This window comes from Pleuronectes platessa, chromosome 11, assembly GCF_947347685.1.
Source record: "Pleuronectes platessa chromosome 11, fPlePla1.1, whole genome shotgun sequence".
Taxonomy (NCBI): Eukaryota; Metazoa; Chordata; class Actinopteri; order Pleuronectiformes; family Pleuronectidae; genus Pleuronectes; species Pleuronectes platessa.
This window is the reverse complement of record NC_070636.1, coordinates 15,647,372-15,658,435: the sequence shown is the minus strand read 5'-3', so window position 1 is coordinate 15,658,435 and position 11,064 is coordinate 15,647,372. Positions and strand designations below refer to the sequence as shown.

The 11,064-nt window shown below is 42.7% G+C and overlaps 1 protein-coding gene across 1 annotated transcript; it reads left to right on the top strand.

Moving 5' to 3' along the window:
* The first annotated feature begins 3,464 nt into the window (after positions 1 to 3,464).
* On the top strand, positions 3,465 to 10,719 carry exd1 (exonuclease 3'-5' domain containing 1). The gene is made up of 13 exons (XM_053434889.1): positions 3,465 to 3,643; positions 3,794 to 3,862; positions 5,055 to 5,088; positions 5,170 to 5,246; positions 5,374 to 5,447; positions 5,564 to 5,650; positions 5,744 to 5,848; positions 5,930 to 6,010; positions 6,129 to 6,272; positions 6,359 to 6,550; positions 6,776 to 6,940; positions 8,912 to 9,144; positions 10,704 to 10,719. The coding sequence occupies exons 1-13, from the start codon at positions 3,514 to 3,516 to the stop codon at positions 10,717 to 10,719; spliced, it is 1,407 nt and encodes a 468-aa protein (XP_053290864.1). The 5' UTR covers positions 3,465 to 3,513.
* The last annotated feature ends 345 nt before the right edge of the window (positions 10,720 to 11,064 follow it).

Below are 11,064 nucleotides of genomic sequence, written 5' to 3'. Positions count from 1 at the left end.
CTGACTAGTTTATTTTAGCACATAAATCGAACAACGATACTTTTTGTTGTGTTTTAGGTCCAGATGACATTTGGACTAAGCTCTATACAACAGCTATCTGCAGATAGACTAAAAGCAGAGAGCCTATGTATATTAGTCGATATGTTCTGTCTCCTTTGCTCTTCACACACACAGTTTACCTGCTGGCAACCAAAGCCTGCTCCAACGTGATACGTCAAACTAGACAAACAAACCAGACACAACCAGAAGACTCCTGGCACCAAAATCTTGCTGCTTGCCGACATAGTCTCCATAATCCTGTGCAGAAACTGGTCATTGAGAATTCTTTAATGTTAACATGGACGTGGACCTTACTAAAAAGTCAAAGAGCATATTAACATTTTCTTGAAGATGGGTCATTTTAGGTCGTTCTTATCACATTGATGTTTGGGCAGATCTTTGCTGAAAGTTTGTTTTTTATTTGGTGATTTTAAGAAAGGGGTACGAAAGTTCATGGTTAACAGCTGAAACAGAATTGACTCCATCCCCCAGATCGCTATTGCATAGAGTCTTGCTCTAAATGTGCAGCATGGCGGCGTTCAACTCCGGGATATAAGTCTATTATTTATCAGAGAGGAAGCTCCTCTGGTTCAGTAGGCTAGGAATCAGTAGGAATGTCCTCCGTTCACTTATACTTCAGTTATCAGACTGATACGATTGATGTGTTTGTTTTTTTTCTACATGAAAACCACCTAATTATGGAGACCAACAGAATGAATCACCAAGTGTGGCTGCAGATGGCGCAGTCGCTAAGTAAAAGCTACTTAGTGTTGCTTAAGTACATTTCGCAATCATCTGCATTAAGGTTTTCTAATCTAAATCATATCATATTGTCTGAAAAATTTATTAAATTTGCACATGGTCACTTGGACATTTTACTGAGGCTAAATGGAAAATGTCTGAGATCTGTTTCCTCTAGTAGATGTCTAAAACTTTTTGGTTTGTTCAGTCTGCAGAACAGGAAAGGGTGGACCTTCCTCCAGAGATAGCAGAGGATGCGTTTATGGGCTCCACTCAATGAGGGGTATTAGATTATTGTACTGTAGGTGGTCCAGAGAAGATGTTGATGTCCTTAAGACGTCTGCTGCTTCTTATCACACTGGTGCGGGTGGAGGACCGAGCTCTGTGATAAGGACACAGTCTTATCTGGAACACATGGAGCCAACAAACAATTTCATTTGTTAATCACACAGCGGACATTAAAAAATAACGAATTGAGTGATTAATAATTTTTTTCAATGCCCAGGGCTTAGAAGTTGACTCTGGTGTGAGTGAAATTCTATTATTTGGATGTTTTTTCTCCTTTTTCTGCCTAAATATATATATCATATTTATATAATTTAAAATAATGTAATTTTTTTCTCTTCTTAATGTCCAAGAAGTTCTTCCCAATTCTCAACTGCAGGATGGATAATATGAACCTCCCCATCCCAAACAATTATAAAATATCCAATTATAAAAACAGTAGAGGAAGAAATTAAGAGAATTGCTTTCGTGAACAAAAATGAATAAATTAGCTCTGCTTACTATTGTGTATAACCATTTCCAATAGAATTTAACTGAGGAAAATCGCAGTAGGAGAAATCACAGAGAGGACAAAGCTAATGAGGTGCATTCAGACAGTGATAAGATCTGAGACATCTCTGCGCCTCCTGCAGCCGAGAGCATCCTCTCTTTGATTAGGAGCCTCCCTGTGAGCAGATGTTTGGATTTGTGTGTTTACACTGGACCGAGCAAAAGCATAAGAACGTGTGTGTTAGCAGCTGTATGGCTTCTCCTGATAAGATAACATGGATGTTCTCTTTTCTGCTGCTATCAGACCAGCTCTGCCTTAAGCCTGCTCCCATGTGGCTCAACACACATTTGAATCAGATTTTGTTACGCTATTGAGCCCAACGCTATCAGAAATGAACTGCTCAAATAATAAATATTATGTAAAGGCCACCTTGTGAATTTTTATTTTTGAGGAGTGCGTGTATTAGCAGACGTTACTGTGAGGACTTTGTGTTATGGTGGGTGTGGCCATTGCCTCTTTAGTGAGTCACAACCAACAAACAAAATCCTGATAAGAGAGAACTGAAATGTGAACTCATCTCACACAAAGGGGATGTGATTCTACTTAAGGAGAAGCTTCAAATCTAAGCTTGGCCAGGGCCTTTCTCTCTGGAGTTTGTAGTATTGTCTGTAGGTGTTCATGTGACCCTGACCCCCAAAGGATATGTGGTATACATAATGGGTGGATGGATGCATGGAAGGATGGATTTCTTCATCTTCATAGGCTTTTGATCTTCAAATGACCCTTGAAAAGTTTCAGAAAATAAAACATGATCCCGAATGACGCAGCAACAAACACAGAGAAGTTATAGGTCTAATTTATGTATTGTCAGAGAATCAGCCTCCTCCCTGTGTGAGCTTTTAATATATAGGAAGAGAATTAAAAGGTTTGAATAGCAGGAAGCGTTTCGTTTTCACGTACTTTACATGCTGACTGCAATTATGCAGGTATATAAAAAAAATCTGACACAAATATTCACAATCCCCAGTTTAAATTAAAAGTATGAATAGTGTTTGCTCTGAAATATACATGGAAATGTTCACACTTTCTAAAGCGGATTTAAATTAAGAGACTTATTTCCTTCAAATGGGACAGACATGTTACCAAGGGACAAACAAATGTAGTGCAGATAGCCCCCTGCTGGATATTCTGAGCTATTGCCTGACCGCCTGGGAAACACATAGTGGCCTTATTTAGTTATTGTGAATTATCAAATGAATTATTATGTAGATTGTGTATTAAGTGTAAAAGCTCTTGTTGCTGCTCCACCACCACTCTACTGAGCAGTATTAGAAAAAGCAGGTGTTAAAGAAAGAAATCTGAGAACAGTGCCTATTGTTAAAAAAAAAAGGTTTGACTCACTTAAAATAGTATTTTTTAACTGACAATAATTGGACTTTTAGCTTGATTACCTCACTGTCACAATAAAACTTCCTTACTTACTATAAGTCTTAATAACTATCTTACTTAAAGTAAGTGTATTGAAAACAATAACCTATGTGACCTCCTGCACCCATCAGCATGGATTCATGAAAATATCATATATTTTACTCTCCTGCTGATGACCAAAGTCAGATATTTTCAAATGATTTTCTAAATAGTATTGCATCTAAAGCAAATCTATATATTTGTAAGTAATGTTTATGTAGCAGAAGATGCATTTATTATATGTAATCGGTCAGGTCAGCGGGGTGATAAAGGCCGAGTCTGGAATTAACGGAGAGTTTGTGAACGCATCATTAAACCGGTGGTTTAGCTTGATGACAGGTGGCTAAGGTGGCTAAGCTAACTTGCTACGTGCTAAGTTGTACACCCAGTTCGTCGTCACTGTAGCTGACAGGGAAAAGGCGCTGAAAGGCTTTGTGTCGTGTTCGTTGTGTTTTTAAAAGCCTGAGTTGAGATTGACACGTTTATCAAAAATGGTTGTGGACGACATCCAGTTCATGAGCATCCTCCAGGGGAAACGCGTCAAGCTGACCCTGAAGACCTCGTCCTACCTCGGCGTCGTCCAGAGGATAAATCCCAACAAAACGCTGGTTCTAGCTGACGGTCAGATACATTGATTCATTTTGTTTAGTTAGCCTGTTTGTCTGCTAAACATGAGCTAACGTCTTTAAATTATTGTATTGCCTGTAGGCCGATAACATTTCTGTTTTTTCTAAAGTTAGCCAAATGCTAATATACGTCTATTTGTTTCAGTGGTTAGTGTCAGTGATGGCTGCAGATATCCTGGCTCCAAAATATTCTTTGGGCGTGAGATTCTCAATGGTGAGTGAACTCCTGACACGTGAGGGTTCAGACACGAGTGGCTGGATAGTTATAACCAGGCACGTGCACAGACATTTTGGGGGGCAGTTGCTCAAACCCCAAAAAAGGGCACCCATCGACAAAATTATTTATGAAATAAAAAATAATAACACTGAATAAATAAATAATGGCTCCCCTGGACCAGGTAGGGTTACTGATTCTCCCTCATCTGTTTTACTAGTTGATGGCCTGATCCAAGATAAAAGAGAGCTGCTACCCTGAGCTGCTTGCTGAAGTTTCCCGTCCTTCTGCTTTGAAATCTCTCTTTTCTTGGCATTATGCTGCACATTTTGTAAATTAGATAAATCAATGTTGTGCATAATAATCAAGAGTGACTTACATAATCTCTTTAAAGCTGACAACACAGTACACACACATTTTTACTGTTTTCTGACAGATTTGAAGCATAAGCAGCATTACACTAATAATATACCACAATTTACCTCACCAGACTGTCATGTAGCTCAACTTAAGACCTACCTTTCATATCAACAATTACGATTTTAAATTAAACAAAACTAGGGAACTTGTCTAATTTGTAGAACAGTAAAACTGCCTTTAAATTCTCTGTCTGTCTGTATCTCTCTCCCTCTCTCTCTTCATTAAACATGACAAACGTCAGTAAACAGCTGGACAAGGCTTTGAAATCACGGATTTTGTGAGTTTTTTGTTTGTTTATCTTTTAGGAAACGTCGGACCAGTTGCGACGTAATGTTTTCAGCGGTGCTAATGTTGTGGTTCATTTATCACCAAACAGTTTCGGAGGATTGCACAAACACCGTCATTACCTGTTTGTTTGATGCTGCGGGTCAGAGGAGAAGTGGCTGCAGCCGTTTGGCGCTCAGCGGCCATGAGGAGGAGGAGGGGGAGGGAGGGGCGCAGCGGAGCATGTCGGGGGCGACATTCAAAACTCAGATAAATGCCCCGTTAGATATCAAAACACATTTGGGTGGAATTGATGACAAAGAGAGTAATTTTTATTCTTAAATATTGATGAATGAAGAAAAAATTGGGCTCCAGCAGAAGGCCACTTTTCTCATCCAGGGAAAAAGGGCAGGTGCTTGAACACCACTAGGGGTCTATCTGTGCACGTGCCTGGTTATAGCGGCAAAGGTTTGATATCTGAAATTTATTATCATCATCATATCAACAGTGGAGTTCCACAACGAAACCGAAGGGGACAGTGGGTAAGTAAACAACACACAACGTGTCACTGCTGGCGACAACATACAGGCCCCACAAGCTGTAACATGCGATGTGTTGCTCAGAAGTACCAATGAGAGCAGACTGGAGGACCAGTTGAATGTGGAGGAGTTCCAGCCGTACAGGAAGACAATGATCATGGGTGAGTTTCATGTACGTTTGTACATTTAATCATCTATTCCCTACATCTACATTCAAACACAGACAACTAGTGTTTTTTGAGGGAGAAATCCTTCATCCCGTTTGAGAGGACTTTCCTTTTCTTGCAGATCGCGATGAGGAAGAGGAGGAGCACATCAACTTCGTAGTCATCGACGAGCTCCATGAGAAGTTTGGGCCTGCTGTAAGCTGATTTAAGTGATTTTCACATGTATTCTTCAGGATGCGAATTTGCGCTGATGTTTAATAATAATGGTGGCATGTGTATGTTGCTACCTGTCTTGACTTATCATCCTTTAGGTGATGCACATCAAGAAGCAGAATGTGATCAGTGTGGGGTCTGATGGACTCGAGGTGCTTCAGAATGGGAGGCTGTGTTGGCTGCAGGTGAGACATCCTGTGAAACCTTTAACCTCTGCTGTCTAGATTTCCTCCGTCCTTCTTTGGAAAATATAACTTGTCTCATTTTTGTTTCTGCAGATTGCCACTAGAAACAAGGTATACTTGTTTGATATTCTGTTACTTGGAGCCCGAGCCTTTAAGAACGGCCTGTCTATGATCCTGGAAAATAAACAAATATTAAAGGTAAGCACTGTAGATGTTCTTGTTCAATCACAGTTTATGGATTATTATCATAACATTTACAGTTTGTTGATTCTGGTGCAGGTGATTCACGACTGCCGAGCCATCGCTGGATGTCTGATTGCACAGTTTGGAGTGAAGCTGACCAACGTCTTTGACACACAAGTAAATACAAATTGCAGTAGCATCCACTTTTCAGAAGTCCACATGATGATAATGATGATAATGATGATCATGGCTTGTCTTCACTTTATTTTTTATTTTTTTATCTACATGTGTCAAGGTGGCCGATGTCATGTGCTTCTACTCAGAGACAGGCGGGTTTCTTCCTGACAGAGTCAGTAAGCTGCAGGAGGTGGTGAGTCTCCATCTGAAGGTACCGTCCTCCCAGCTTTTGTCCCTTCAGATGAAGTCAAAGCTCACCAAGGTACCACACACACACACACACACACACATATATATTTAGACAACCTACTAGTAAAGCTGCAAAAGAGATGTATGTGTTTTTAACAGGTAGAAAGAGAGATGTTGTTCAAGCGCCCGTGTCCTGTGACCCTGCTGAAGGTCATGGCTCTGTCAGTGATCCACCTGCAGCCTCTCAGACTGGTGTTGCTTGATACTTTGATGATTGACTACATGACGCTGGTGGATTCATACCTTCACAGTAGCCACTATGAACCTGATGGGTTAGAGCTTGTCAGAATGGTGGGTAATTCACAAATGGGCAGTTTCTTAGTTTTTTTGCCCCCAAGATGATATAAGTATACAAAAATATTTATATAAGTATAAATATTTTTGGTTAGCACCTCATTATTGAATTTAAATGTTTCACGACCTCTGAATTGACAATCAGAACCATGTGCTTTCTAATGCACAGTGACACACGTGCATCAAGGTGAGTGAATAATGTATAACTGTTTACCTCCACAGGAGAGTGTGTTGGAGTTGCCCACAGAACTCAGGCAGCTGCAGCAAATGCATCAGGAGCGACACAAGTGGGCTGCGGACCACTACCCCATCACAGAGCAGGGTCTGCTGGCTCGCTTCAAACGCCAAACCAAGATCCCATCCCAGACCCCACCTGCACCAGAAGAGGTGAGTCAGACAGGCTCCTGTGAACCTGCAACTGTGGAGTCACCATCAGCACAACTGGACCTTCTCTCTAACCAAAAACCCACACCTCCCCCAAGTGTTTCCTCTCTTGATGTCCATGCCTCTCCTGACCGGCCAGCACAAGTGTCCCCTGTCAGTCCCCTGACTGTGGCTATAGGCAGAGGCTGCACAGACCTACTGATGAACATAATAGGTAGAGGAAGGCCTGTTGGAAACGAGCAGTCGGCCCATTATGTCTTACCTGCCATAGGGAGAGGCCTTTCCTTCCAGATGCCGTCAGCCCAGATCCCCGGAACGAGCACTGGGGACATCAAAAGTCCAGGCAGGGTGGAGACGACTCCTTCATGGCCAGGCCTCACACCCTCCCAGTGGGTGACGCCGGCCGGCACCGGTGCTACTGAAATCCCTAAAGATACTTCTGGGATGAGAGGCGACATTTCCCCAGCGACTCCCCAGTCCCTCTCACCCTCCGTGCCTCAGCTGTTCAGATCCTACACAGGCTAAAGGAGGTGTCACAAAACACATATTACCACCTGCCTTAAAGATGTTTGACGTTCCAGTTGTTGTGTTTTCTTAGAGTGAACAGTAGATGGCAGTAAATATCCTGTGTTCCTCAGAGGTTGGTTTGATATCAGGTGTTCATGAGAATAATTTCAGTTAGAAGAAAGAAAAGGCGATTTTGTTGTAGTGTACACTGCATACCAATTCACTTCAAATATATTTCTATCATTTGTGACAAAATGCTTCCTTGTCTATAATTTGACTTGTATTATTCTTTAAAAGCCTGTGAACCCATCTCACTTTAACATTGTATATCTATTCAAGGTAATTGATTGCACTCCTAACAGTAACATCTAGATCATTGATATTGATAGGACTTGAAGTTATTAGAACAGATTATTTTTCACATTTATTGTGTTTTGATAGTACATCACAGTGTCGAGAAATAATAGCTTTGGCTGGTGGAACACAAACTAAAACCAACAGCAGCAACACATGCCCATTAGAGCATAATGTGCTAAGCTCAGCGTGATTGATTACCCGTGCAGCTTGGCTTCTGTGTTGCAGTTAATTGATTGTGAAAAGCTGAGGCGGCCATTGATGGATCTGCTGTTAATTGAGCAAAAACCTTGCTAGCAGACACTTCTTTTGATTACGGGCGACAAAAAAAAACATTAGACTTGGCACCAGCTGAGCAGTGATGCAGACTCTCTGTGGTTTCAGTCGTCGCCGCAGTTCAGATGCACGTGACCACAGGTGGCCAGCACCTGTCATGTCCTACAAAAGCCCATCTCATCCATGTAATTTGCTGCTTTGCGCGGACTTTGCAGGGAGGCACTGCTCAGCCATTTCAGTCTGATCAGAGGTTGGTGCCTGCGTTTAAACCAACAGCAGGGCATTGCTGCAACCTGCAGTGCAACTGCACCCCCCCCTTTTATTAATCACATCTTATTGCTATGGTTATCTACATGCAGAGGCTTGGGCCCTTTCCAGAGCTTTCTGATTGAAAGCATGAAACAGATAAAGTAGGATTTTAATTAACTGGGAGGGAGCACGGCACAAAGCCTTGCATTTCTCTTAGCAACCGGCTCCCCCTCAGCTTCTGCTAAACACAAGCAGGGTGGATCCTTCCCATATGCCTGTGTTAACCCTTAGAAACGCTTTTGTTGCTCAATCTCTGTGTGGGTGGGTTTAAGCATAGAACAAAAGGTTTAACGCATCATCTTAAATCTGATTCACCTGTCTTTATCTTTGAGCTGCTGAGTTCACATCCTCCAGAAGTTAGTGGTGCTGGTGAGAGAGCACAAAGCTTGCACGTATTTTGACAAGGTGGGGCCTTCGGGTCTCTGTGGGCCCGTGGAGGACTGGCTCCTGTCATTGACAACCAGATCTGGGCTCTTATTATAGAGGACCTTGCATTTCCTCTCCGTCACAATAATGCCTTATGTGCAGCACTTCCTGTTTCTCAGGCCTGGGAGGAAGGAACAGGGCGCTTGTCACACGGTAGTCACCGCTTCCTCCCTCCCTCCCATCCACCCCCCTCCTCCAGCTCCCTCTCCCTCTCCTCCTCCCCCCCCCGCTCCTAAACTTCAGACAGTGTTGTGTCCTTCGGAGAGGAAAGATGACTGCACCTTCAGCATCACAGCAGGATGCTGCCGACCTATTTTTAGACCCAAGTCGGAAAGGTAGCGCACAGACATAAACACAAACTTTAGGATGTCCAGCTGTGTTGATTTAGCATCCGAAAATGGAGGCTCAACCGCGTAAAGCAAGTTATTGTTTTGACTAAGCAGTGGGAACCAGGAGGCCTGCTCTTAGCTAAAGGTGTAATGGAAATGGGTCGCACAAAACAACAATTGGCACTTGTTTATTAGCATTTTCTAATCACAGTTTTGGGCTAGATAAAACTGCAGATTTTTTTTTTTTTCAGAATTAATACATTATATTCCTAGACCACTATTTAACCATATTAGCTGCTTTCAGATATGCACTGAAGCCTGAAACCTTTTCCAGAGGGGCTCAACGTGAGAACGCAATTGTCTGAGTCAATTGCTCCTGACATTTCAAAAACTTTTTCTGCCAGCCCATGTGAGAATTCAGCAGGGACGTGTCAGGGAAGAGTGAGCGAGTGGCAGCATTGATGAAAGATGCACAACTGAAAAAAAAAAGAAAAACTAACAAAAAGAATACCAAATGTCTAAGTACACAAAGATGAAAAATATCGACTTGCAAAAGATTCTAGAGCTTTAGGTGATAAGGGCCTGCGTCACAGTTGATGTGCTGTAAACAAAAACATGATTCCCACAATGTCCTGCCTCCTGTGTGCTCTTCCAAGACGCCACCCCTCACCTGAATCTTCCGGACATCCTCCTGTTATTGTATATGCGTCAGACCCAGACAATCTCCTTCTGATTTTCCAGAGTCCATGTCTGAAAACAGCTACAGTGTCAGAGGGCACTAAAGCCACGCAGACTTATGCCAGACTTCAATATTGATCACCCAGGCCTCCGGCCCCCAGGTATTTTCCCCGCCCCTCTACACCACCATCTTATTTACTCCCCACTATGTTACCGTCATACTGCAGAAACTCCAGGTCCCAACAAGAGAAAAGCAACAAGGTGTTCAGAAGAGGCCAGTGCTCCTAGGCAACCCTTCCCACTCTCGTTGAGTGTTAGGCTACAGATTTGTTCATAATTTATAGGCTGTCGTTAATTATTAAGGAGGGAAGGATAATTTTACAAAATAAACCCCCCACTCCCCCTAAATGGCCTCTTGTTAGCATTGTCATGTTAGTTTGCACTTCTAAGCACATCATTAAAATTCATTGCTGAGTTTGCTGACTAAGTGCACGATCAGATCACGGTGAATTTCTCCGGTAACGCTGAAGGAAGGGGAAAAGTTGATCACCGAGCTGCTTGGACCACTGGGCCGTCAGTAATCGGACTGTTTGTGCCCTTTTTTTAATTTGTGCTTGTGGTCACGTAGACATTTTTAATTAACAGCCAGTTATTTCAAGCGAGAGCTGCGTTTAGCCGTAGGCGGCAGAAAGTGTCGTCTTTGATTGGCTTGTTGGAAGAACTCGATCTGTTGCTTGCACCTGAGCAGTGCAGCGGTACAAAGGGTCGGATTGACGGGGCATGTCAGCAGTTCGCAAATGTGGCGCTACAAATTAGACGCATGTCACTGAAATGATCACATTTTCATTATTCATGTAACCGCATGTAATCCGTTTGTGTTTTTGGAGGGAGGGAGGAGTATAACCAGATATCAGGTTCCACTGTGACACTGAACTATATCCCTGCAGCCAGCCTTCCATCTGTTGAGAGAAAACCCTATTGTTGAATTCAGATCCCCCCCTCAAAACCACAACCACCAGCAGCACCTCCACCTTTCTTTCTCTTGCAATGGCCCTCTTTCTCCGTCCCCTGGTCATATTCAGTGGGAGGATGAATATTTCACGTGAGAAAGGCTGACCTGTCCAGATGTTCCTCTAAAGTACATCCATTTTGTTGTTTACAAAACACAACATCTATATTTCAGCCGGTCTTACCAATGGTATGTACGTATCCCTGTGGTCAGGAAACCCAGCACAGGAACACCCCCTG

Bases quoted from the DNA above. Each gene is read 5' to 3' on its own strand.
- exd1 (XM_053434889.1), top strand. From the start codon at position 3,514: ATGGTTGTGGACGACATCCAGTTCATGAGCATCCTCCAGGGGAAACGC. The intron at 5,089-5,169 runs GTAAGTAAACAA...TGTGTTGCTCAG, and splicing joins GAAACCGAAGGGGACAGTGG to AAGTACCAATGAGAGCAGAC. The intron at 5,448-5,563 runs GTAAGCTGATTT...ATCATCCTTTAG, and splicing joins ATGAGAAGTTTGGGCCTGCT to GTGATGCACATCAAGAAGCA.